This window comes from Mirounga angustirostris, unplaced genomic scaffold (genome assembly GCF_029215605.1).
Source record: "Mirounga angustirostris isolate CCGP_5_RB_7025 unplaced genomic scaffold, mMirAng1.0.hap1 SCAF_10, whole genome shotgun sequence".
In the NCBI taxonomy this organism is placed as follows: domain Eukaryota; kingdom Metazoa; phylum Chordata; class Mammalia; order Carnivora; family Phocidae; genus Mirounga; species Mirounga angustirostris.
Window position 1 is genome coordinate 56,166,498 of NW_026991718.1, and position 27,809 is coordinate 56,194,306.

At 49.5% G+C, this 27,809-nt stretch overlaps 1 protein-coding gene across 3 annotated transcripts; it reads right to left on the bottom strand.

Annotated features, from left to right (window-relative positions):
- CEP68 (centrosomal protein 68) lies at positions 1 to 26,211 on the bottom strand. 3 transcript variants are annotated; one of them, XM_045884884.3, is made up of 8 exons: positions 26,055 to 26,211; positions 14,949 to 15,342; positions 11,803 to 13,326; positions 10,300 to 10,422; positions 7,906 to 8,002; positions 4,561 to 4,733; positions 3,309 to 3,378; positions 1 to 2,221 (listed from the first exon to the last, which is right to left on the bottom strand). In XM_045884884.3, exons 2-7 carry the CDS (start codon positions 15,297 to 15,299, stop codon positions 3,355 to 3,357), a joined length of 2,292 nt encoding a protein of 763 aa, XP_045740840.1. In that variant the 5' UTR covers positions 15,300 to 15,342; positions 26,055 to 26,211; the 3' UTR covers positions 1 to 2,221; positions 3,309 to 3,354. The 3 variants fall into 3 exon arrangements, with proteins under 3 accessions (XP_045740840.1, XP_045740839.1, XP_064428492.1); XM_045884883.3 differs by having other exon boundaries at positions 1 to 3,378; XM_064572422.1 differs by lacking the exon at positions 26,055 to 26,211 and adding an exon at positions 13,711 to 13,912 and having other exon boundaries at positions 1 to 3,378; positions 14,949 to 15,087.
- Positions 26,212 to 27,809: the final 1,598 nt, after the last annotated feature.

Below are 27,809 nucleotides of genomic sequence, written 5' to 3' on the forward strand. Positions count from 1 at the left end.
AATGATAGGTTTCTTTATTTTCACTAAACAGGCAATTGAAATACATGGTACAAAAATAAGTGGTAAGATTATTGTAAAATGAAATGGACAGAATAAATATTCAATTTAATTTTCCATCTATGAGAATTTCACAATAAAATCATAGTTTACTTTGTATTATAGATGTGCTTGTTGGATCTATTCATCCTCGCATAAGGCAACTGAAAAATCCCTCAAGTTCCCAATAGTTACTTGGGTGAAGATTTTTTTTTTTAATCCTTCAAAGGTTTGGTTTTTGCCTTAATGGTACAGTATAAAGGGGGAAAGAATTCATAAACTATTTTCTAAAGTAGATGAATGCTACAACCGTTAATGTGATGCTGTGCACTTCAGTTTTATACAGCAAGCTGTTCAAACTGGCAGCTTATTGGTGAGTTAACAAGAACGAACATTACGTGAATTTATTTTAAGATGTAAGCGTATTTACATACTTACTTAGTTTTGAAAATCCAGTGTTCTTTCCCCCATGGCAGTCAAGACTGGGGCTTGTTACCGCAGGATGTTTCAGCATGCTTCCCTATTTGCTTTTTTGCATATGACAATAAATGCAGTTTTGAAAAAAATATACAAACACTTCAAGCTACTATGAGCTTTAATAATTTGTTCACTTAATAAGGGGAATTCCCACTTGTCATATTTTAATGCCCGTGGCTGCCGTGAATAAGCTTATGTAAGTGAAGTGTTCTGAGCCTGAGTGGTTGCAATCTCTGGGAGACCCTAATAGAACGATAGCCACTCTGGTCTGAGCAGGAACTTCCTGTTCTTTGACCTTTGACTGAAATTTCCTTTAGCATACATGTTGCCATTGCAGCATCTTGACATCATCCCTTCTTTATGTTCCCGTTGAAGTTTCAAAACAGCCCTGTATTGATACTATCTCCTATTTGCAGATGAGTCTAGCAACCCGAACCCAGGTCTTAGTACTACCACTTCCCTGTGGACTTCGATTCTGTTTATTTACAGGGACTACTAGGAAATGTTACTACAGGTAAACGTGGGATCTCATAACTACTCTTATGTCCGTGTAAGCCACTTCTGTCCTTAAGGCGAATGCGCACCAGCCCTGGTGCAGTGGCCGGCCAGGCTGTCTGCCCCTAACCCGGCTGTGGCTGCTCATGGACATGCTGCAGTGGCTTCCTAGGCTGAAACCATTTCAGCTGGAGTTTTAAGGGTGGTCTTAAACTCCTTATAGCACTGCTAAAGATAGAACTCTTCAGTGGCATTCACAGCGAGGTCCAGAGTACCCTCAGTCACACTTTATTTCAAAGGAGATAGATAAAAATATCTTAGATCATCTCTGTAATGAAAGTAGTAACTTTCTTGGGAAACCGGGTACTCTGAAATAAAATGCTCTGAAAATTCCTGTCTGTTGAAGCTGGTAATTATTAGGTTGGATGGGAACAGAATGGCATATTCAGCATTCACTTGCTGTGACATTGGCCAAGTCTGTTTCCCCGGGGCTGTCGTCTTCAGGTTTCTTGTGAATAGAAACAGGTCTATCAAATACTAGCAAATAAATGGGTTTAACGCCTCAGGGCTGTTGTAACAGTAGAAAGGCATGTACCAATTTATAGCCACATCAAAGAGAAGGTGAAATAGATCAATATAAGAACACAGGCCATTAGACATTTTTAAAGCATCTGTAGGTTTTTAAGAATATTTTATGTATGTAATTATTTGCTCTGGAGGTGTTTTGTTTTGTCCTGTCTTTTTTAAATCTCACAATGGAACTAAGATTAATATGGAGATGGCAGGGTTGAATTCTAATCATGCCCTTGCTCATTGGTAAATCATACCATAGCAGCAGGCACTTGAAATAGTGCACTTTATATAGTTTACTTTTGTAGTTAATCTTTAAATACTAGATTTTAACAGCTTCTTTTCCCAGTGACGATAAAGTCAGAGATTTTAAAGCAGAAAAGTCACATTTAATAATAGGACTTTAAGTTCATATGGAGGTAGATGAGATAGTGTTATGATTATGTGGCCCCAAAACTAAAGTCCTAAACTTCTTTTAAAGAAGGTAATTTTGTATTAAATGTTTTGTTCTGAGGGGATGTCAGAAGTCTGCTCATGAGAATAATCGTTCCAATGTCACCTTCTTTAGGTTCAAGATGACTTGTTCATTTTTCTTTATAAACATGAGATCTTCCTTTCTTAAGAACCCTCCTCCAATGAGCATCTGGAAGGAGTTTGAAAAAAGATCTTTAAGTGCTTATCTCACATATATTTAAGTGTGAAGAATCCTTTTCTGAAGTCTTTAACCCACCATAATGCTAGAAATATATAGGGGGAGATGTGATTTCCCCTCCTTCCATGTTCATTCACACAAGAGAAATTTTTTAAAGGTGTTTTTTTTCCTTTTTTGCAGAATCTGTGGTTACCAGCAACAGCTGAACATTTTGCTTTAGAAAGCTACAGAACTGATGGTTGATCCATATAGTTTTTTTTTCCTGTCAAGGTACATGTCACTCCCAAGCAATGAAGAATTTCCCTTTTCTCCTTCACCACTGACAGCCTTAGCTTCTGTAACCAGGCTTCGTGACCCTATCCATGCCCTTCTCCTCCCTGATCTTGGAGACTAGGAATGGATTGATGCGTCCTCCTGGAGGTACCCTTTAGGTGTGGATAATCAGGCCATAGTCCTGAGGAAGCTCAGTGGCAGTTCCCTAAGTCTCTGACACATTTTCCTTTGACGTATTAGTTAGGCAGGCAGATGGAGCTCTCCTAAACCCTGAAGATAATTTAAAAAGTGTCCTAATAACCAAAAATAATTTGTTCAGAACTTTCTATTAATTTGGGGATTTAAAGTCTCTTCTAAAATCTTCAAGAGGGATTTATAAACCTAAGCTTAATTTTATAAAAAGACCCAAGTTCCTGGCCAGTGATTCATCTTTTTTTTTTTTTCAGTCTCTTGGGTCTTCTGGTATGCCTGAAAATACCAAGTATTTGGTACCTTCTCTCTCATGTGAACCTTCTTTAAAGGATTTCAGCAGGTGGACTATTTTAGGAGCTCTGTTTTTTTTAACTGGATTGGGGGGGATGGGTATGAAAGACCTGTAAGCCTTATTAGTCTTATTTTATCAAAAACTGTAAAGCTACAGGCTTTTGTAGAGAAGCACCAAAAGGAAAACCTCAGTTTGGAAGGATTCATTTTAAATAAAGAACAGTAACTCAAAAGCCCTTACTTCAGGGAAGAGAAGGGCATTTTAAAGCTAGTACATTACAGTTAAGTTTCCCCCTTGATTTGAGTGTTAAATGGCTCTTACAAGGGCTTCCTGAAAGTTTCCCACCAGCCAGGTTTTAGTCCACAGATTACATATCTGCTTGAGAAGATGCCTGAAAGAGAAAGAGAAACTTTTTTTTACAGGCAGAGTGCTGCAGAGGAAGAAATGACAACAACAATCACTATTCATTTTAAAACTAAAATGACTATTGCTCAAATTTCTTTGAGGCAAGTACAGGGACTCCCTCCTCTTGATATACCTTGATTTTATCTTTACGTTCTCTTGGCTACAGTGAATTGTCACCTAGAAAGTTTGAGAATTAAGCATCGCATTTTGGTTGTAGGAGAGGAAATTTCAGAAAAAATATGGTCCAGTTGTAGAATCCTACAGAATGTTGGGCAGTGGCGATCCCACATTGGGCACCCACCCCCTCTGCTCTCTTAGCTCTTCTTCCCTATCATTCCCTGTTCGACTTTCCCAAAGATCAAAAGAAAGTTGTATTGTTAAGTCTCTAAGGCATGTTACCCCCACCAATCCCCCTAGCCCTTTTTGGAAGGCAGTCTGCAGAGATCATTGTTGGGAAGGGGAGGGGTGGGGACCTATCAGTAAGTGAGACTCTGTGCGCACTTGGTGCTTTCGAGTTGCTTGAAGATGGAGCACCAAAGGAGGTGGGCAGGGGCGCCTGTGTGGCTCAGTCGTTAAGCGTCTGCCTTCGGCTCAGGTCATGATCCCAGGGTCCTGGGATCGAGTTCCGCATCGGGCTCCCTGCTCGGCGGGAAGCCTGCTTCTCCCTCTCCCACTCCCCCTGCTTGTGTTCCCTCTCTCGCTGTGTCCCTCTCTCTGTCAAATAAATAAATAAAATCTTAAAAAAAAAAAAAAAGCTGGGCAAGAAGAGCCTACAGAACAGGGAGCCTGACAGGGGCCCTATACTGGAGAAGTTTACATGCAGACATTAAAAAAGTTTAAGGATAGAGGAGTTTTGCCACTGTTGTCTTGAAGGGGCAGAGAAGTGCGAGCGCGGGGCACCCTAGTCCTCGGACAGGCAGCAAGGGTGAAAGGAAGTCCCGGAAGGCACCGCAGTGAGCCAGCTCACCACAGGAAGACCCTCAACCTTCTTCCTGGCAATGGTAGCATCTCCCTTTTTGAGTGTCAGGGTCTTCTAGCATCTCATTTGTTTCAATAACTTGGTTCAACAAGCTTCTAAGAACTAGCCAACTGTTAGAGCAGGAGCTCTGTAGCCTAACTGGCACTGGGGTCCAAGGACAGATTTTCTTCTCTTGGGTTGCCTACTTACCAGGCGCATCCCCTTCACATCTGTGCTCTTGTGTGCCATGGGCGTCTTGTCCGGGATGAGGGTGCAGCCGGCCAGCATGTCCAGAGAAGCTAAGATAGCGTCATATAGGCGATCTGCATGGCTCTCCAGCTCACTGGGCTGCTTTGAGATTCTCCCGAGGACATCTTTTAACACTAACAAATGAGGTTCAAAGCAATTAGGCCAAAAAAAACCAACCCCAAAACAAAAACACAACATGTGATTGCATTTTCTAAAGAATCATAGAAGGGTGTAGCATTTTTACACAAAATAGGAACATGGCAATAATTTCAGGATGTCCACACTTTTTAACAAGTGACTCTCCAGGGACTGCTGTTGCACTGGGGGATCCATGTTAACTTCTGATTAGAGCTGAGAGAAGAATTCCGCTGGCTCCACTTTGGATTTACATAATTCACAAAAAGGCACAGAAGCATGGTTCTCTGGTGACTGGTGTAATCTGGCTTTTAGAGTTAAGACACAAGGCACACCCAGATCCTCTGGGGCAGGCTTAAAACAATATGCCGAGATTAGGACATTGGGTCCTGCTGTCAGGTCCTAAGAGCCTCTGTTGGCTGGGGAACTGGTACTTAGCAGGTATACAGGTAGCCTGGTAATGTATTCGGGAATGCTTGTGAACCCTTTTTGGTGAGTCCTCGAGGAACAGACTTCAAAAGAAAAGGATTTGAAAGCAAAGCTAAGACAAGAGGTGAGTGAGGCCAAGATTTCCTCCAAAGAGGAAGGGATGGACTAGGTTCAGAGTGCATCACAGCAGGCTTGTTTTTCTCTTAAAAACCTTATTTCCTTTGTTAAACACAAAGGCTGCTTTAGCTTCCTGAGCCTTTATCAGCTGTGTTAACACTCCGTCCAGTTTCCTGCTGCAGCTGCAACATCTGCCAGCAGCGGAAGGGAAAGGGGAAGCTGCCTATCGGTAGAGGATGCGGCCGAAGAAGGAAGCAGGTCTAGCTGTGGGGAGATCAGCCTCTAGGGAGGCCACAGCAGGGGGTGCAGCTCCTCTGCGTGGGCGGCCGCTGGGCTCTCCCCTCCACCTTTACCAGGCCTTGGCTCAGTCCTGTGTGTTCGTCAGTGGAATTCAGGGGACCTTTATTTTTGTTTCTGAACTTTTATTTTAGGATGTTAGAATATTTGGTGGGGGCCAAGTAAAAGGAAAGCTGGGTGTGAGAATGCAATCTTTCCCAGCCAGGCTTTGGTGTTTTAATGGAATACATGCATTCAGGAGCCTGGGTCAGCTTCGGGCCGACAGGTCCCAGTCGTGTGATCCAGCTGCATGCGGAGTTTGGGTATGAGAAAGGACTGGCAACGCGTGCACCGAAGCAGTGAAAAAGCCAGCTCTCCACGGGGAGGCCTCTGGCAGGAGGCGGAGACAGACACATTTTGGAGGGGCAGTGAATGTGGTTCTTGTTCCTATGGTTCTGCTTGTGGCCGGGGGAGAAAGCGGGCTGCAAAGCTGGGTAAGGGGGTGTGCGCTCAGGCTCGACCCATGCTGGCACTGTGCCCTGGAGAGAGTTGAACACTAGTGCATCTAGCGGAAGAGACCCTGTGAAGGTCAAGGGGAACGTGTGGTCTTCACACAACACCCAAGTTCCTGGTAGTCCAAGCAGAGGATGGCAGGGGCAATGAGTCCATCTCAAAGGGCCCGGGTACATATCTGAAAATCACAGGAACCCCCAAATGACTCTCAGGTTGAGACAAGGGCAAAGGGGGATGTTCTTTTTCCAGATTAAGCACTGAGAAGTTATTACTGGATTGGTTTTTGAAGGAAGGCCAAAGAACCTGTAGCTTTTAAGAGGCCCGTTGTTACAAGTGGCCTCTGTCTGGGCAGAGTTTCCTAGTATGGCGCGCGCTCCCTGCCTGCTCGGGCCCCCGCACCTCCAGACCCAGCAGCAGGGCAGGCGGCAGCAGGGGGCTGGAGCAGGCCGCCACCGCTTGTGGGCTCCAAGGCAAGTTCGCGACGCTGAGGTGAGGGTAATAACAGCATCCGTCTCACAAGGCTGTGATTGAACGGGACAAAAACCTGGTATGTTAAGTGCCTCAGCGCGCGGCATCTGGCGCACGGCATTCAGTACAACACGGATGTAATTACAAGTGGCACAAGAGCCTGACCTACCGAATTTCTGCCCCAATAAAACCCAAAAAACGCTCGTGCAAGAACCAAAACAAAGGCTTCCTGAGGGCAGGGGATTGCCAAGGGCTCCCCCAGTTCACACTGGATAACCACTGCCCGGCTAGAAAGTCCTTCGGTGGCTCCCTGTCCCACTGAAATCCCTCTGCCCGTTCACAGTTCTCAACCCTGGTCATTTTTCTTCCCAGGGGTATTTGGCAACGTCTGGAGAGATTGCGGGTTGTCACTACTGGAGGAGGTGGAGGTGCTACTGGCATCTAATGGGTGAAGGCCAGGGATGTTGCTAACCCTCCTGCAGTGTGGAGGACAGCCCGCCTGCCACAGCATCACGTGGCCCCAAACGTGGGTAGCGCCCATTGAGAAACTGCTCTAGGCCACCTCGCTCGCACGCACCCAGCGCTTCTGGTCGGGCCAGCGCCACCTCGCTGCCTCTCAAGCCCAGGGGTCCGGCCCAGCTTTGCTTCTATGCTTGGTTTCCCGCAGAAGCCCCACCTCACTCCAAAAGCGGCAGAATACAGATGCGATCTTTAAGCTCCTGCCTGTTTAGTCTTATAGGAAATCAGGGGCTGCTTTGGGCAATCCGTCAGTTCTCGGCTTTAACCCAGCATTCTCCGGGCTCATCCTCCCTTTCCCACCTGCCCACAGCAAGGGCAACACCGATCGTGAATCCTCGCACCCTGCATGCTTAGGCGTACTCTTAAAAGTCCGTGATTTTACATTTTCCTAAATCGGGAACCCGTCCTGCAAAATGAACTCTCAGCAGCTCCCTCAGAATGGACTGCTCTCAAACACCGAAACGGATGCCTCCTCCTAGCAGAACACCAAGCACATAACCAGAGAGGGGTCCAGCCTGGGAAAGGAGGGGCACCCCTGAGGGCCCCCTACTGTGAGAGAACCGAGGACGACTGCATGAAAACCAGCATTCCGGCGCAGGTCAGTGCCAGGGGACGGTAAAAGAGTGTCCTTGCAGGCTCGACTCCGCTTACCTTTCGGTGACCGGCTCACCATGAGGCTGCAGGCGCAGTGACGAGGTGAGGGCCGGCGGGCAGCCAACAGAATCTAAGGCAGTGGGGGGGGGGAGGTGGGGTTGGCACTACTGGATCCTTACTGGTGACCCTGCGGCCCCTGACCTGCTGCTGGGAGGGAAGGAGTGCTGGCTGGATTCAAAACTTCAAGCGTCTCACCTGGGGTGTTATCCAACAGGCACTGAAGAAGAATCTCCCCTTTCTGTAAGACGCTCTCCGTCAGGGACTGGTGTTCATCTATATCTTTCTTAAATTGCTTAAAGCACATCAGAAAAGAAAGAAAGCAGCTTTGTTACTACTGTTCTGTAAAACTTACTCAAAATGATCCTTTGTGGAGTAGCTCAATTCCCCTCTACCCTGGAAGACAAACCTATCCCATTTTCAGAATTCCCCAAGTAAGCAGCACGTTAGTTTAACTTCACCTACTTTGAGCCCAGAGTAAATACAGACGCGATCCTTTTTTCCATTTACAGTTGGACAAAAGACGAGTTTTCTTTTCCCTGGGAGAGCCTGGTTCATGAACAGCTTGGGAGTCAGGGTTTCTTTATAAACTCACAAGGCTATGGGATTCTCAGAACACACTGTCTTCTGTTCTAACAAACCTGGTAAGAGCCACAGAGAAGGGCCCCCACCCACTTCTTCGCTCAGTGCCCTGCTCTGTGCAGACCGTGGGCCTCGGGGAGGCATCGGGGAAGCTGTGAGTCTCCTAAGTAGCTGATTTGTTTTCCCCTCGTGGGCCAAGCCTTGTAGTTGTTTTTGATGTTTCTTTAGCTGCTAAGATGTGTAAAGGCAAATCCATGACAACCTTTGGTACAGGGGACAGAACTTGGTGGTTCACATTCTGGAGTTAGAATTTTACTCTTGGATTTAACTGTACTCCTGTCTTTAGTTTTCCTTTGCCCTAATACCTGTACTTATTATTTTATTCTTTAGTATTTTCTGTAGTTCATATGCTACCATAAACCCCATGTGTTAAGACAAAGCATATGAGACAGAGTCAAGGTTGACAATATGTGAACACACGGACACAGACTTGCTTATACGAGCTATCCTCTAAGCAGCGGTCAAGGAAGCTCACACATACGCATGCGGCATGCACCAATCTGTGTGGGGAAGGGGCTGACGGTGATCCCACATCGTGACACAGCTGTGTGGGTGACACAAGAGGGCGAGTCTTCACTGACTTGTGAGGATAACTCCCAGCTCAGCTCTCAGTTCTCCCCACAAAGCAAGAAAGGTGCTCTGGCTAGTCTGCAAGTTGAGGCAGAGGACAGAGTGAGGGATAAAACGGAGGGACTGGACTTGTTCTCCTTGGCACTTGCTTTGATGCGGATGAGGCTGAGGCTGAGGCACTCTAGAGAGACCACCCAGATAGTGTGAGCACAACTTCCCGGCAATTTCCTTTCTCCCCACAGTGGTACTGCCCCTAAGCCTCCCAGGGGTGGGCCCTGCTCAGCTCTGCACACACACTCGGAAGCTGCACACAGAGGACCCCATCGCACTCAGTCTTCTCTTTCCTCAAGCATACTCGGGGCAAGAACTCAGGGCACCCTCTCTCCACCGGGCAGAAGACAGCATTCCCACGAAGGTACCGCAGCTGGCCCGTCCAGGCAAGGCCCCGCCCCTGAATCTTAGCTGGCGCCACGGTGGCCCTCTCTCCTGCCAGGGCGTGGGGCTGCTGGGGTACATCACATTCTCCGCTAAAGGCACTTGATTAGGTTCCAGAAATTCAAAGGACTATCTGAGAAAATCCTTTCTAGACGAGCCTCACAGGCTCAGACCCCACTTACTACCTGTGCTCCTTCAAAAGAGGTTAGAAATGCTTGGCCAACCAGACATGCTAGAGGGCTGTGGGTAGTTCAGTCAAGGCTGATGTTATGCTGGGGGTGACTGTACTTCTGAGAATGAAGGGGAACCTACTGGTAACTATTCCAGAACAGCAGGCACAAACTATCACTCCAAATACACCTGATCTAAAGTCAAATTAACCAGAACTCGTAATTAAAGAGATTTAAAAAATAACAAGACCTTAATGAAAAAGAGGCAAAAAAACAAAACAAAACAAAACAAAACCCAAAACCCTCAACCCAAAAACCAAACACATGGAGAAGCAAATTCCAGTCAGGGCTGTCCAACGGAACTTTCTGTGATGATAGAAATGCCGGGACACTTGAAATGTAGCTAGTACAACTGGAAAATACGAATCTTTAATTGTACTTAATTTAAATAGCCATATGTGACTAGTGACTCGTAATAGTGCAGTTCTACACTTAACCCCTGAGACATCTGCAAAATTACACTGCAAATTCCCTTAAGTATATCTGACTGAGGATAAATAGATTTTCTCCAAACTCTGCTTAGCCTGGGAAGTAACTCCTACATTTTAGTTTTTCAGCACGAAGAATCTGAAAAGGGCCTCTGATTAGATTTCAGGTAAACAGCCAATTGCGCCATAGCATACCGAGTATCAGTTATTTGAGCTTCTACTTTGTAATCAAGTGCTTAGCCACCACTCTGGTGAGAGAACGGCCATAAGCCAGGACCACATATTACCCGGTAAAGCTGCAGAGAAGACTTGAGACCTGTAAGATTGGACTTGGATGGAATCAAGTGGTCTGTAACGTCCGCTACGTTATGCAGCCAGCGGATCAGCTCTTCCAGCTGACAGCAGAATGTCTGTGTAGACAAATAAAATACACGGTGTTACTGAACGAACTGTGTTTTACCTTTCAATCCAGGGGATTCTGGGAGCCAGACTGTGCACCTTTCCCGAGCGTTCCCTCACTTGAGGGGTCAGTCTCTTCCCTCCTCCCCTGCCTGTCCCCACCCCATGACTCCAGACCTCTGCGAGGGCAATATGGTTTCTGTCTCCCCTCAGCCTTTGTGACACCAAAAATGACAGGCTGAGAGCAGCCTGCCCTGCACGTGGGGAGAGGAGCTGACGGGAGGACAGGGACTGGCCCAGAGGAGGCACGCCTACCATGGAGACCGATTCCTGGGTGAGTACCACTGCTAACTGTCTAACTGTCCCTGAGGAAAACAAAATAAATGACTATAATCTTGACTAATTTGAACCTATGGCAGGAAACAAGTGAATTAAAACTGCATGTCCCTGTTTTGCATTTTCCTCGAAGTATTTCAATCTTTTATCACAAAAGAGGCACATGCTAACATGCGCCCTACCTGCTTCACAGGACAAATAAAATCATACATGGGACATTGCGGGGCTGACTGAAGCCCTCAGATGCTAGGAAACGTCTGTCGTGCTGGCTCATGGGTCTCCCGCCACCTGGCCAGCCGCTGCGCGTGTGCAGTGTCCGTGCGCTCACCCAGGACACGAGGCCGCGCGTGGACTGTGTGTGTGGAGAGCCATGTTCCCGAACATCCTTGTATCAGGGACTACGCAAAGCCCTTGGCATGAATTATTTCATGTAATCCACACAACATCCCGAAGAGGCAAGGCTCCACGTCTTACAAATGAGCAAACTCAGAAGACTGAGCTGCAATTCCAAATATGGCAGTGATTTGGATTCAAATTCAGATCTGCCTGATGCTGGCGACCCCGCTCCCCAGAGTGAATTCTACCTCCAGACAGTCACGCGTCTACGAGGTCTGGTGACCAAGATGGCTAGGACACGGTGCATCTAATGACTCCCAACTCTGCAGCTCCACCACTTTATCAAACTGAAGCTCTCAGAAGTCCTACAGTCAAGAAAACCATTTACCTTCGTTCAGTATTTCCTAAAGGCATGTGAACACAGACGTTTCTTATGCAGAATACCTCTTAATCCTCAAGGTCAAGAGGCCTAGGAAGCAGCCTTGAGTGGTGGTTAAGCTCAGGCTCCAGCCTTGGGTAGGCACCTTACCTAACCGCTCACTGCCTTTTCTCCAAACATGAATGACAACAGTAGTCCTCACTGGGCCGAGTGGTGAGAACCAAGTAAGAAGGCACAGCACAGTGCCTGGCACATATAAAGTGCTCAAGGTTACTACGTTTGATTCCATGCACTGGCAGAAGCCACACCTCTAGGCGAAGCCCCTTTAACGTAGGTTTACCTTCACACACTGCACGAGCGATTCTTCTCCCGGCTCTCCCTTCCCAGGAAGCTGCCCTGTGGCATCTGGGTCCAAGCACGCGCGCCGGTCCCACACAGCTGGCAGGGAAGAGCGTGTTCCCAGCAGACCGGAGACCCCCAGGGCCTGGCGGCTCCCCACACTGCTGTCCCCTGCACAGCCCCTTGCCTGGATGAAGGAGCACAGCAAACGGCGGTTCTGGCCCTCGGGGCCCCTGGGCCCTCTGAAGGCAGCCCCAGAAGGAAGCTGGCTTTGGCTCGAGTCCGACGGGAGGGAAGCTGGCTCATCACTGTCTGACACATCCAGGGAGGTCTGCCCTTTGGCGGCCCCAGTGGGCAGGGTCACCAAGGTGGGAATGGAACCTAGATATGAAACCAAACTAGAAACCTGCGTCAGCCGAGTGGGCAGGGCAAGGTACTCGTCATCACTTTCTACCTCCTCTTCTGATTTCCACCCAGACTCTGTGCAGGCAGGGTGCCAGACGCCCTGGCTGGCCCCCTTCTCTCTCTCTGTCCTGGGCAAAGGCCACCCTCTGTCCCATGTCCTCAGCTGGGGAGAACCCACCTCAAGGTGCTTGCTCATGGGGAGCCAGTCCTTCACACCCCTCGGGGCTGGCTCTCTGCTCTCCCAAGGAGCGTCCCTACTGCCTGGGGCTCTGGGGGTAGATGTGAGCTGGTTACAAGATGCCAACCCCACGCTGCCCTGCTTCTGGGGTACTCCAGAGGACCACCGCATAAGGCTTGGCTCTCTGGGCCTAGAGAATGGCAGGGCAGAGGCCTCTGCTGATGGGCAATTCTGAAAGCCATTAGTGGGTGACTTCAGGGTACTTGCTGGGGACACAGAAAAGCTATCCAGGTCTACGCCGGAGTCCTGCAGGACAGGGTCAGCCGGTATATGACTGTCAAGGTGCTTTGGGAGTTGAGGCTTGGGCCTAAGTGGGTAAGTATAGTCCAGCAGATCTTCATACTCTTTATTCGGGTTCCAGAGCGGAGAGTGGCGGTCGGGGGAAGGAGGCAGGGAGTCTGGTAGCACACAGGCCCAGTACTCGGCCTGGAAGGAGAGGCGCCTCCTGCCCAGCCCAGAAGCATCAACCCCGGGGGACGCGGGCTGTGGTGACCACTGGAGCCCCGGCCCTGGCCCCACCACGGAGGGGGCCGACTGCGGGACGACCAGCTCCAGGGAGGAGGAGACCTTGGCGATTGAGCAACGTGGAGGCTCTGCCTTCTCTCGGTGACCCTGCAGACTGCTGCCCAGGGAGGAGGCAGAGACGCTGCAGCTGGAGAACTGAGGAGCAGCGGCAGCCTGGCTCCCCAGCGGCCTCCACCTTGGCGGGAAAGGGAAACCCGAGTTGTGGGGCTGCTGGCTGAGGTCTAGCGCCCGCGGCGACTCAACCGGGGACGGGTTATCTTCGCTGTGGGCATCGTGTCCTGAGCAAAGGCCTGCGGCTCGGGGAACGCTAAGAGTCTGAGGTAGATCCTCTGAGGCAGAAAGCCTGGTCTCCTCCATCTGCAATGAGAAGAGGGAAGAAAAGGCACTAAGGTGAAAATAAGCAAACCACATTTCTTTCTTAGAGGACAACTGTGGAATTTTCCTTGGGGACCCAGATGATATTCTGGAGAGCTCTTGCAATCAGAGTCTGCCATCTGATGCAAGAACTAGACAGCGTGTGGCGAGGGGCCAGCACGACAGCTCCACGTGCTCCGGGAAGCCGACCGTCGTCCCCAAACCACTCCCACCCTCCCGTCTTCAGGCAAGCACACAGCGGCTCCGTCACGCCGGGGCTGGGGCATACCACCTAACCTCGGAGAAGCGTGTCCTGGGCAGGAGAAACCCCTGCCCCAAGACTCATCCACAGCCCGCCCCCTCTGCAGGTGACCCACCAGGCCCCACCTGTTCAGCTCATGCCTGTTATAAATGAACAAAGGGAGCCCCTCATCTCAGCCTCTTCAACTCATCTGTTCGATGAAGAACTTGCCCCCGAGGAAGGCAGGACAGCACGGTGGTTAAGGGCGTGGGCTTTGGAACCAGACAGACTTGATGCCAACCCAACTGCCATCTTCCAGATGGAGACTCTGGGCCTCCCTTCCCTCATCTGTAAAATGGGGAGAGTAATAGTAGCACTTCCTCGGGACATGAGGATTAAAGGAACTCAGGTGTGAAAAGCACAGGGTCAGAGCTCGACGAACAGGCACCACAATAATAAGCCCATTTGTGGTGAGCTCATGAAACAGCCTATTTCTGTGTTTGCTCATTTACTTGCTGCCTCACTAAATCTCGGATTCACAGGTGCCCTGGGCACCACTCCTGGCTCCCAGGCAGACGGACCCAGCTGCTGTTTTCTCCCAGACAGTCATACTCAGAGCATCCTCACGGGGCAGAACCGCGTGGGGGCAGCATGCAGCAGCCAAGGCCACAGTGATCCTGGCGCAATCAAAGCCTTTCCCATGGAGGGCCTTGGCAAGCAGAACATAACAGGATGTCAGAGTCGGGAAGGATGGATCATTCGGTCACCTTCCCAATTATACTGAGGGCCTGAAAGACTGAGGTCACAGAGCCAAGCACGACTGCTTGCTCCCTGTGACTTGACTAGGCCAGGCTTCCCTGCAGTCAGGGAGGCCCAAGAAATTCTACTTACCCAGGGACAGTGGCGCCCACCATGGGGGCTCTAAGGCTCTGTCAGGTTCCCTGGGTCCCAAGGGGATAGAGTCTCAGAGCTCGAAGGAGCCCACAGCCCTGCACCCTCCCTCCCCAAGTCTCGTCAGGGCCCCCCACCCCCAAGAGTTCAGATCACCAAGTCAGAAACAGGACACAGCTCCCCCTATCACAGCTCCATGGCCCAGCCCTCTGGGCACAAGGTCTTGGCCACAGCATCCCCAGTCTTCAGAAGGTCACCAGCCACACTCTTGAGGAACAGGAGATGCTGTGGACAGAGTCCCCCACTGGCCCCAAAGCCCAACTCTCCAGGTGAGCCTGTAAAACAGAAATCATCACACCCAGACTCCCCACCCCCCCATTCCCCTCCTTGTACAGGGGCTGGGAAAGCAGGTAAGATGGTAAGGAAATGCTAAAACATACTCCCAAAGGACCACAATAGTTACATCTACCGTCCCATTCGCCTTATTACCTACCTGTCTCCCCACAGAGTGCAAAAGGTCTCTAGTCCCAGTGCCAGCAGGAAGGGGCAGGCAACCAAGAGCAAGCTTAGATCTACCAGCTCCTGGCTCCCTGCTGGTGGTGTTGGCCTGGGGCTGGTCGGCTCCAGAGAGGCTGGCGGCAGGCACAGACAGTCCCTCTGTCCCCCACACGGGGGAGGCAGACCCTGCCACAGCCTGGGCTTCCAGGCACGGGGGCTCCTCCTGCTTCCCGCCTACGAGCCCCGGGGCGTCCACCTCCTGCGCTCCGCAGCTCCGCCGTCCGCAGGACAGGGTCTTTGTGTCCGCGGATGCCTCCACCTCGGCCTTTTCTTCCCCCAAGGCCATGGAGACGTCCCCAGGTCAGGGTTCCCCTGAAGCCTGCAGCTCTCTACAAAATGGGAAGAGAAAAGAAAAAGATACATTCTCTGCATCTGTACCTAGGAAACCTTGCTTTTTAATGATTAAGACAGACATCTGCAATGAAGGAAACCAGCAACAAAAAGAAAAGGTAACCTACTGAATGGGAGAAGATACCTGCAAATCATGTACCCAATAAGCATTTAAAAACCAAATATATAAAGAACTCATACAACTCAATGTCAAAAAAAAAATCTGATTTTTAAAAATGGGTAGAGGACCTGAATAGACATTTTTCCAAAGAACACACACAGATGGCCAACAGACACATAAAAAGATGCTCAACAGCACTCATCATCAGGGAAATGCAAATTAAAACCACAGTGAGAGATCACCTGACATCTGTGAGAATGGCCCAAATCAAAAAGATAAGAAGTGCTGGCGACAAGGTGAAGAAAAGGGAGCCCCCTGTGCAGTGTTGGTGAATTACTGAAACCGCGCAGCCTGTGTGGAAGTGTGCGGGCTCCTCAGGCAACGAAAGCCCGAAAGCCCGCAGGACAGGACGCTCCAGCGCTTCCACTTGTGGACAGTTACGGGAGGAAAAGGAAAACACTAATTTGAACAGATCAATGCAGCATTATTTACCACAATCAAGATATGGAAACAGCTTAAGACTCTGGAAACAAAGAATGAAATCTTGCTATTTCTGACAACGTGGATGGACCTAGAGGGTATTATGCTAAGTGAAATAAGTCAGAGAAAGACAAATACCACATGTTTTCATTTATATGTGGAATCTAAAAATCAAAACAAAGAACAACAAAAAGAAACAGACGCAGAGAGAACAAACTAGTGGTTGCCGGAGGTGGGGGGGATGGGTGAAATAGGTGAAGGGGATTAAGAGGTATAAGCTTCCAGTTATAAAGTAAATAAGTCACAGGGATGTATAAAAAGTAAGCAAGCACAGTGTGGGGAATAAAGTCCATAATATTGTAATAACACTGTATGGTGACAGATGGTGACGATACTTACCCACTTACATTGGTTGGCATTGTGTGATGTGTACGACTGTGGAATCCCTAGGTTGTACGTGTGAAACTAATATAAATATGTCAACTATACTTCAAAGAAAAGGACGTTTTCTTTTTTTTTTTTTTTTTGGTCAAAGAAAAGAAAGAACAAACAGTGTTTACTTCCTCAGAGGAGAACACAGGTCTGGTTTTTCCCGGACCCCGGAGTTTTCTGAAGGGGAAGGAGGAGCAGACCATTTTGTCCTCTGCTTTTACACGGCCAGCAGCAGCGCCAGCACCAGGGGCCCAGGCAGGTGAAGGCGGGTCCAGATCAGAGCCAAGGCGCAAAGCCGCCCCGGCCCCCCTGGGGCCTCCCTGCACCAGCCCGGCCACGGCCACAGTTCTGCTGCCGCAGTGCTCCCATCGGCAGGCGGCTAGGGCCTGGCCCTGACCTCTGTGCTCTAGGGAACAGCAAGGCAGGGCCTGCTCAGGCCCTGGCTGAGCCCAGGGTGTTCCTACAGTGACCGCTTTGCCTGCTGGAGGAGGCAGGATCCTCTCAAAACACAGAAACCCCACCTCGGGCTGTGGAGCTGGTGGCGACTTCTCATTCCAAGGGTGGCCAGCGACCGGAGAGAGGGCGAGCCGCAACTCTTCTCCCACTAGCCTGGGTTGTGATTAACTTGCAGCTGAGGGAAGCCATGGAAATCCGGGTGGATAACAATGGCAATGGCCACATAGCATGTGTGCACGGGACAGTGAGAGAGTGAGTGAGAGAGCACGCGCGAGCGTGCACCGGGCTGGGGGGCAGGCAGGCGAGGGAGAACCAGGGCGAGCACTCAGGGAGGGAAGAAGGAACAATGTGGGAGCTGGACCTGAAAATACAACCGTTCCTTTAAGAGTTTCAGGGCTAACAGAGACCCCTGCGGTCAGCCTAAGAGTACAGAAACAAGTACAGGCTGGGAGCACTGGGGGCTGGGGCAGGAGAGCTGGCAGGTGGGGCAAGAGCTTCGGGAGGATTTGGAAGGGGAACAAGGAAAGCATAGTGCCCGGGATTTCGGAGGCCACCTGGAATGCACTGGACCAACCTCAAAGCTAGAACCTGAACAAAAATAGCCTTGCTTCCGCAGAGACCAGGAGCTGAAGTGACAGCAAGAGGAGGTGCTAGGAGCAACAGGGAAGCCTGAGAAAGTGGGGCTGCCGGTGGAGAGGGGGCTCATCCTGCTCAGCTCGCACACTGGGGAACTGGGTGGGCACAACCACACCTTGAGAGCATCCCGTCCTGGAAAAGGGTCCTACTCTGTCTGCCTGGGCACATGAGGCTCCAGGCCCATTCAGAGGTGACCCCAGAAGAGCATACACACTTCACACGTACTCTCTTACTTCTCACAACCACTGCACGGGGTTTTTTGGACAGGTAACGTGGTTGAAATATAAAATGCGCTACAGATAGAAGTCTCCCTCTGCCCTTGTCTCCATCCCTCACTAAAACCAGCTACCACAGGGATGCCTGGGTGGCTCAGTTGGTTAAGCGTCTGCCTTCGGCTCAGGTCATGATCCCAGGGTCCTGGGATCAAGCCCTGCATCGGGCTCCCTGCTCAGCGGGAGGCCTGCTTCTCCCTCTCCCTCTGCCTGCCGCTCCCCCTGCTTGTGTTCCCTCTCTCTCTCTCACAAATAAATAAAAGTATTAAAAATAAATAAAACAAACCAGCTACCGCACACAGGGCATGCCGGGCACGTGCCCGGCGCACGATGTATACTGCGTGTCAGCAGGTGCCAATCAGCGTTGTGGGGGGGGGGCACAGAAATCAGTGTAACAAGTCACCTTACAAGCCACAAAGGAATCCAACAGAGGGAAAAAAAAGCAGCCAATGTTTCAGAGAACAAAGGCAAAATATTTACTATTAGAAATTCCCATAAAAATAGGTAAAGAGTCTCAGTAATTTGTATGTCTCTTACCTCTTTTTTTTTTTTTTTAAAGATTTTTTATTTATTTATCTGAGAGAGAGAATGGGAGACAGAGAGCATGAGAGGGGGAGGATCAGAGGGAGAAGCAGACTCCCCGCCAAGCAGGGAGCCCGATGCGGGACTCGATCCCGGGACTCCAGGATCGTGACCTGAGCCGAAGGCAGTTGCTTAACCAACTGAGCCACCCAGGCGCCCTCTTACCTCTTGACGCATATGCAAGCAAACACAAAAATCTCTTTCATCCTCCCTCTTTATGTAAAAGCAGCACACTGTACAGGACATCCTGTTCAAAATGTTTTCTTTCCTTTTTTTTTTAAAAAAAGGATCTCATATACCTTTCCTCAGCAATACACAGAGAGAGCGAGCTTCCTTTCTTTCCTATTACTGCCCAGCACTGTATTCCGGTAGAGTGCCTTTTGGTTTATTTCACTGGTCCCTTACGGGTGGATACTGGGGTTATTTCCAGTCTTTCCTTATTGCAAGCAACGCAGCAAGGAACCACCACCAACCAGGCAGAAGCACACAGTGCACCCAGCCCTTGCGCACCTGCTAGCACGTGCACAGCATCAACATCCAGAAGTACAGCTGCGGAGGGGAAGGCATCTGCACATACTTTGCCTATGTTGCCAAATGGCCTCTAAGGGTGGCACCCATTTACACCCCCCCCCAGCAGTCTGCGAGAGTGGGTTTCCCACGGGAGGCAGGTCCCCTTATCTCCCTTCACAGAGAGGGAAACCAAGGCTGAGAGAGATTCAAATCCAGGACGGTGTGACTCCAGAACCCGAGCTCTTCATGAACCATCAAGGGAACAAGTTACAAAGCAGATCAGCACATGGAAGAGGGAAGAGAGTGACAGGATGGAGAGATGAGTGACCAAGTCCTACTGAGACAGGTTTTCATAGAGCCACAGCCTCACCATGTGGCTGTTTAAAAAGCTACACATGAAGATGTTTAGAAGCTGAGCCCATGAGCTGGAAAAGTGTAATCTGCAGCCCCCAATTTCTACTCTTGCTCCATTCCTAGAAACTCTCTCAATGGCTAGAGTCAGGCCACAATGGGTGGCTAATTCCCCTTTTACCCGCTCTCCTGTTCCCCTAAGGGGGGTGTGTGGTCTTACAACAGGGGCAGGAATAAGATGATGCTGGGACAAGAAAAGAGTGCAAACAAATGATCTCTTTGTTTTGGTGATGTAATTTTTAGGTCTTGTCGGGACTCATTACTCAAAAAAGAAGGTATCCATTTATCCTGCGGGGTGGGGAGTGGTGAGCTAGAATTATAAGCTATTTAGGAGACACCTCTAGGTAATTTTCAAGTGTGCATACAAACCTGAACTAGGTTAACACTGTCGCCAGAGGCCCTTCAGCAACCAGGTAAGATGGTCTGAAATAATGATTTTCATGGAAACAGTGCTTCAGAAAAGGCAGGTTTATTTTCTCAGTATGGATGAACAGTCTTCATAATCTTACTTCTTAATATGCCTGACAAATCATGCCCCCCTCCAACTACACAAGTTAAGAGAAGACAGATACATGTGAAAGAAAAGAATTAAAAGAAGTCCATGAGGGCTCCTGGGTGGCTCAGTTGGTTAAGGGACTGCCTTCGGCTCAGGTCATGATCCCGGGATCCTGGGATCGAGTCCCACATCAGGCTCCCTGCTCCGTGGGGAGTCTGCTTCTCCCTCTCCCTCTGCCTGCCACTCTCCCTGCTTGTGCTCTCTGTGAAATAAATAAAATATTTAAAAATAAATAAATAAATAAATAAATAATAAAAGAAGTCCATGAGAGCTAATTCCATGTTGTACAGAAGATGCTACAGAATACAAAGGGAGAAATCAACTGGGATAGAAATAATCAGGGAAAACTCCTTGAAGTGATGACTGTTGAAGGCAAAGCATTTTTAAAACATCAATCTTGATGAAGTGGCCTAACAAATGCACAAGTTTTAGATTTCTGGGGTTCAATCCTGTCTGCACTTGCCAGGTGGGCATCTGCATGAAGGCCCAGCCCTCATTTCCACAGGTTTAGATTTTACACATCATTCCTTCTAACCTTCTGGGGTGTGGGTGGAGGTGGGGATTCTGCTTGGACACTTCCAATGAGAAGCAGCTTATTCCTTTTCCAATGGACTGCTCCGGATGAAGAAAATGACTTGTGGTACTGAACCAACTCCCAGATCAACAGCTAACAGACCCTATCACTCTATGTGGGGCCTTCCTGCCCAGAGCTCACATATCTTACAGTGTTCCTACAGGCTAGTGGCTCTGGGATGGGCAGAGGCCTCAGCCGACCTCCTCCCTAACAGTGAAGTACCACAAGGTTGGAGTGAGGGCCTGCAAGTCTCAGAGCACAGACAATGAAGAGTTAATTCAACCCTCCACCTGGGAAAGGTCTATACACACTGGAACTGCCCTGTTCTTGGCCAAACCAAGAGACAAGCCATATAAGCTTCAGGATATCCTAGCGACCACCTGGACTTTGCTATTAAAATTCTCATTAGTCTCCCGCAGAGGCCATATGACCTGCCAGATATATATATTTAGGAGTGATGTAGGCTTGGCATCTGCTTGCCCTACAGTAAAAATATGCTCACACGTCACGTATGTGGCAAAGTTATCTCTGTAAGCCTGGACACCTGACCCGTCATGGTATCGGCTGTGCCCCGCGCATGCAGCCCCCGTCACAGCTGCCGGTGCTCCCTCCCACTTGCTCCTATCCAGGAGGGGGAAAGGAGGGCTGAATTCGGGGAGAGAGAAAGAGAGAGGATACGCCTCTCCTAACTAAACCATTCGGAGAGGAATGATCAACCAGGGAGCAATCCTCTTCTGATCAAAAAAAGGACTATCTCCAGGATTTGTTAAATCACAACCTCCCTACGAAATAATCTGATTTATACCAGCTTTGCCAGGGATGCTGCGTTGGGGCAAGGCCCATCTCTGTCGCCAAGCACACAGCTGGCCACCCGCAGCAGCTACATGGGCCAGGTATTACTTCACAGAGCAAGCCCTACCAGTTCAGGGGCCAAATGCTTCAAACTCCCCGTGTTTTCACAGGAGCCCACAGGTACAGGTGGTGAACACTGCACACGTAGTGGCAGAATCTGACCAGAGAACCAGACAAAGAAGCTCTTAGTACTGCTCTTTCTCTAAAAACATGAAACTGCCCACTAGGAAAGGGGGAGGGAGCGGCGCAGGACCCAACACTGCAGCGTTGCTGGACAGTTTCTGGGGGAACTAGATTTATGGGAAAGAAGCTTAAAGGCAGAAGCCAATCCAGGCGTGGGAGGCAGCAAGATCGGGGGTAAATACATATGCAGCGGAGGCCAACAAAAGGGACAGTCACAAGAGGCCAGGGCCTGCCTCAGAGTGGGATGGGTCCGGACTGCTGTGGCTGGAGGTGTGAGACTGGGAGGTCAACAGCCAAGAGCAACTGCCTTTCTACCTGCTCCTGCCCTGGCTATGGAAGCCCCCAAGCCCCTTAGTCTTCCACATCGGCCCTGTCTTTCCCTGTGGGGCAGGTCACCCTGAGCACCGTGTCTACCTTTTTATTCGAAGGTCAAAGCCAAGTAAAAGGAAGAAGCCAAGTAAAAAGGAAGGTCAAAGCCAAGTGAAAAGGAAGAAGCTACGGAGGGTAGACATGTTTCCCATGGCTTGGTAATAGGCTGATGCCATCCTCAGAATGCTCCAGCACCAGCAGCCCCTTTCCTTCTCTTCCTGGGGCTACTTCCCTATGTTTTCCTTAAAGTCAGAGGGAATCCTCCAGCACCTGAGAAGGAGCCACTGGCTCCCTGTAAATCAATATAGGTGGGAAGGCTGCGGCCAGGCTGCTTCTCTTGCTTTCTCACTCACTCACTCACTCACTCACTCACTCACAGGCTGGCGACTGACTGGGACCACCAGATAGCCACACAGCAAGGCGAGTCTTTTAACTCATCACGCAGGTCTTTAGAACACCTTTAAAGAGATGTCACTGCCATATCTACAAGGAGCTTGGCTGAGCTTCCAGTCCCCTGTCCACTCAACTGCAAGCTCTCTGGCCTTCTTAGCAGATTGTCCCCATCCAACAAAACTCAAACTATGAGGCCACTGAGGACTTCACGTGTTAATAACCGTACCTTCTGTTTCCACCAAAGAGCAAGGCAGAAAAACAGCTTTCCTGTAATAAAAATCTCTCCTACTGTCTGAGCAAGCTGGCCCTGGAACCATGGTTGCAGTTCCACAAGCCACTGCTTGTTCTGTGCTGGATGATTTCTGCGAGGCAGTCAGGTTACATGTATGAAGACTGATAATCTTACTGATAAGAATGCTGCTCACTGTACCAAAGGATCCTCTTTTGGAGAACATACTGGAGAATTCTCTGGTCTTGGTAACAAGTGTTTCACTGAACAGCCAGTTTGTTTTTACTTGAAAGGTATTGGCGAAACTGATAAAAATTTCCTCTTTGCTTTGACTACTAGGAAGCTCAGCAACAAATCTGCAACCCTACCCAACCAAAAAGCTTAGGACAGAAAGGCACTCACCTTTTGTACTAATCTTACCCTTGACTTCATCTTACTTTTCTTTCAACCTATCTGCCTCAATTACTTCTATTAAAAATCTTGTTATATGGAAAGTATCTTGGAATGATTTCTCAAATCATTTTTTGGAACAAAATATAAGAACTGTTAAAAATAGAGTAACATGATAAATAGAAAAAAAGATCATAAATCCAAGACTTCATTCCAAAACCATAAAAACAAAACCGTTTTTAGCAGTACTTCTAAAAACCAAATGCAGGGGCGCCTGGGTGGCTCAGTCGGTTAAGTGTTCTGCCTTCGGCTCAGGTCATGATCCCAGGGTCTGGGGTCAAGCTCCACGCCAGGCTCTCTGCTCAGCGGGGAGCCTGCTTGTCCCTCTCCCTCTGCCTGCTGCTCCCCCTGCTTGTGCTCTCTCTCTCTAATAAATAAATAAAATCTTAAAAAAAAAAAAAAAACACCAAATGCAGACACTTGTGTTAGTACCTTCCTACTCAGTGTGAAGACCAGCAGCATCTGCATCACCTCAGAGCCTGCTGGGAATGTAGATTCTCAGGCCCCACCAGAGTCTTGGAATCAGAATTTACATTTGAGCAAGATCTCCAAGTGACTGGCAATGTTTCAGAAGCACCAGGTTAGTCAGTAAGCCTGTTTCAGCACACTGGAAAGAACTACTACAATGGCTTTACAACCATTCACTGTGGTTTGTTCGGTTTTTTTTTAAGATTTTATCTTAAGAAAGTAATCCCTACAGCCAACGTGGGGCTTAAATTTACAACCCCAAGATCAGGAGTTGCATGCTCTACAGACTGAGCCAATGAGGCACTCCACTGAATGACTATCCTATGCCAGGCACACTTGAGAAGGAAATTTATGGTCCTTGTCCTTAAAGTCTTTCCAACAGGACACTAGAGAAAGATCACACCTTGCAGCAGGTTTTTAACAGCTAATTATAGTATGTCACATCTGGAAAGGAGTCCCCAGAAAGAACCGTATTCCCTAGAAAGGATTCAAGATTCGTTGTAGCTACATTAAAAACAGAAGCAGAGACCAGAATTCTCCTGTGTTAGTTATAAGTGAAAAGAAGGCATTTGTTTTGGAGACTCCAAATAATTTAAGAGAAACTGACATGTCAAGGGGACCTACAGCTGGAAGGAAATGTACAACTTAGCCTGCTTCCTGCCCCCAGAAAGTGGTGCAGGAAAACCTGGAAGTGAGGCAACATCCCCTAGGGGTTCTATCTGCCACCTCTAGGTCTGGCCAACAGGGCTAAAGCCAACAAGACTTCTTCCACTTTTCACAATGTTTGTGGATAACTTCAAAGACAGGAGACAGTTTCTTCATGAGAACAGAGTTAAGTTATAAGGAGAAAAGCCACTCCAAGTCCATCTCCACAAGCTCTGCCTCTCTGGCTGAACCAATCATCCTGAAGATTTCTTGTTAGCAACAACAGGCCTCATCTGTTTCTCTGCTCTTACAGGACCATTCTGAGTGTCAGAGCACATCAAGAGTTTATCAACTACTACTGTAATACTTGGCCAAATTATTATCTGGCACTTAATCAATCTCTAGTGGGTGGTGAGACTCTGAATGAATCACAGATAATCTATGGAATACTTTCACTGTGGGGGGAAATCATGAAAGGCTTAAGGACTTTTTAAAGTCAAGCAACAGATAAGGACTAAAAGGCACATAGACCCTGAAGGGTCAAGTACTACACAGATACTTAGTATTAGTAAATCTATTCAAGTATCTGTTTATTTTTATCCTAATAACTGCTAATAGCTCCTGAACATTTTCTTTGAGCCACGAACTATGCTAAGCACTTTATATCAATATCTTTTTTAATCCTCAGAACCCATGGAGTAGGTACTACTATAACTCCCATTTTACAGATAAAGAAACTGAGGCACAGAGCAATTAAATAACTTATCCAGAGTTAGTAACATGACAGATAAAGCCTGTTTTAACTTAAGAGAGCCAGAAGTCAACTGCTTCCCTAACCTGTAAAAATAATTGGTCCAACAAATTAAAGGAATGAAAATTTTTGTTTTGTCAACTTTTGGCTACACTACTTTTCTTGGTTTTGTTTTGTCTTGTTTTGGCTTCAGTCACTGAGTGTCTTGCTATGTTCCAAGCACTGTGCTAGGAGCTGGGGAAACCACAATACAATGCGATGTGTAAAAGCAGAGGCAGAAGAAAGTAGCCTAAAGGAAGACATGATTAATTAGCTGTGGGGTAGGGAAGAGCTTTAAAAGTTTTTCAGAAGAGATGAAACTGAGTTCTTTTGCTCTTTTCAGTACTGAGTAGCTTAGAACTGATCCAGGTGACGCAGAGAATGAGAATAAGAAGTGGTGACCTCTACTTCTTTTTAACCAAACCCTCGGCAAACTGACCTAGTACATTTTGTCATTCATTTTTACAACATCCTTCTCACCCTAGATCTAGGAGCTACTAGGGTATTTATGAATACTACCTACCTTTGTGCAGGCCCCACTCCCCCCCCCCAACTGAATTCTCAGTGAGGTCCAATCTGCTCTGGCACTGGCAGGTTTCCGCTCATTTTTATTACAAACAATACACCGAACCCAACCAAATAATTATGAAGGACCTGAGCATATATGTGCCCCTAGGCTGCTGAGAACAGTTCTGGTGATGACAGTTGGAAAGGGTGGCCCTTCTAGGCAAAAAAAGCAAAACATTTTGCTTTTTCCCCTCAGCAGCTGCTGCATTCACGGCACCAAGAAAGCATCATCCGTCTCCATCTTTCCCATGGGATGACCCTGAGCTGGTGAGAGAGGGTCTCCGCGGCGGAGCTGCGCAAGCGCCGGACTCCCAGGGCCACTTGGCCCCCGGCGAGCGCGCAGGGTAAACATCACACGCCCGGGGAGAGGCCGCGAGGGAAAGTGAGTCCGCCCGCGGCCGAGGCCGACCAGCCGCGCAGCTGCTCGGACGCGAGGATACGTGGACACGCGCGCCCCCCTCGGCCCGGCCTCCCCGCGCTCAGGCTCTTACAACCCCGGCCTCCCGCCTCCGCGCCCCGCACCCACCGTTCCGCCTGCAAAATGGAGGCGAAGGCACGAGGCGCCCCTACCCCCAGGAGCCCTTTGTGCCCTTCCCGACGGGGGACGCGGGGCCCGGCGACGCGCCCGGTCCGGCCTCGCAGACCCGGAGAGGCTGCTGGGCGGAGGGGGCCGGGCCGCGGGGGCGGGGGCTGCGGAGCCCCGACTCCGGCGCCCGCGTGCCGAAAGCTACCTACCTCGCCTCAGACGCTTCTGACGCCCCGACCGGGCCTGCGGCGACAGCAAGCCGACGCGGCGGCCCCGACGCGGGGGTCCCAGACGGAGACCGCGGCCCTCACGCCCGAGCCCGCTACGCCAGGGGCGGGGCCGCGAGCCTGCCACGCCCTTCGGGCCCGCCCACCCGTCCGCGCGGAGGCGGCCCTTGGGGCGGAGCGGTCATTCCCAGCCCTAAGACTGGAGGCTCGACCAATACGCGACCGGTTCCCCCAAAGGAGCCCACCCCTCGTGCCGTTCTGGCCTATGGGAGGCCGGATCTTCTTCGGCCGTCATTCCCTCGCGGTCCGCGCTCGCGGTTCAGGTTTGTCTGTTTCGGGCGAGCGGGGTCCTGCGAGAGCGTGTTGTCCCGGAGCTGTGCGGAAGGGCGCTCTCTTCTAGCGTGTAGATCGCACCCTGAGTCATGCATTCATTCGTTCATTTTGCGCAGGGCACGCGATCGCGTTCGAGGAGCGCCGCCACGGGGGAGGCGGTCCCACGGCCTTTGTGCATGTTCGCATCCGCATTCTCATCTAAACACGCAGGCGTGTGACCGAGGCGCGAACTGGTGCCACCCGGCACAAGCGCAGGAGGGGAAGGTCTCCAGGCCGAGGGGTTGGGGAAACTTCAGGGGTGAGGTGGGACTTAAGCAGTCCCGTAAAGGGTGGGTGGGGTGTGGGTAAGTGAGCCGGGAGCCGCTTAGAGGCTCTATGAGCAGCCAGGTCTGATGGGAAATCCGTGATGGAGTCCAAGGGGAAGAGGGAGCCAGCCTGTGGAAGGCTGTGATGCTTGTCCTTTTCCACCATCACCCCCGCCAGCCTTGAGACCTAGGAGTCTAATGACGCAGCTCTTAAGCGTTTACTGCCCAGCGGAATCCTGGGGCAGAGAGGAACTACCACCAGGCTGGGGTGGGGAAGGGGGTCACACTGTAACCTGTGTTAGACCCGTTCCTCCTTTCTGATCCTTTTGCTCAGCAGCACTTTCGGCAATCTGGGTTACATCGAATGCCTCACTAGTTTATAAAAACAGGTCTGTAAAGGTGTGAACCCCAGCTGTGGATAGCCTACAAATTCCTTCTCCTGGAGCTCCTGGGCCGCACCAGTTTAGGACATAAAGACGGGTTTTCCTGAACCTGTCCTGATGGCTACAGGTTTTGTCTAAACCAGGAATCACAAACTTTTGACAGCAAAAGCAGAAACTAGCTCACAGATGGCTTTGTTTGGGCAGCACATTGATTTTATTTGCTTTTGTCTTTTAAGAAAAATTAAGTCCCATGAACACCACTTGTGTATTAATTAACAGCCAGCCTCTTCACACATTTGTTACCTGCCTGATATCAGAAGGCATTTGCATATGTGACCCTTGGTCTTCTCTGAGTACCCCAAAGACCTCTGGGAGAGTCACCTAGCCCCAGCGGCTGAGACTTGGGTCTTTTCCAGGTAAGACACCCAGCTGGACAGAGAACCGGGCCAAGTCCAAATAGGCAACCAGGTCAAATGGAGAAACAGGACACCAAATCAAAATGAAGGGAACTTGAGAAAAAGAAAAAAAAAAACAAGGCCAAATAAATAAGGTCTCAAAAAGACAAGGAAGTTATGGGTGGTGGAATTTGAGATAAACAGACTATGAACAGAAAAGTAATTCTGAGTTTAGCAAAAGACCAGTATAGTCCACCCACTGCGTGTCAGGTCCCAGGTTAAATCCCCCCCACCTGCAGCAAGCCCATCCTTATCTCAACC

Coding starts and splice junctions, on each gene's coding strand:
- CEP68 (XM_045884884.3), bottom strand. CDS start 15,299: ATGGCCTTGGGGGAAGAAAAGGCCGAGGTGGAGGCATCCGCGGACACA. Junction 10,423..11,802: donor CGCTCGTGCAGTGTGTGAAG/GTAAACCTACGT, acceptor TTGTCTACACAG/ACATTCTGCTGTCAGCTGGA. Junction 8,003..10,299: donor CTTCTCTGCAGCTTTACCGG/GTAATATGTGGT, acceptor ATGTGCTTTAAG/CAATTTAAGAAAGATATAGA.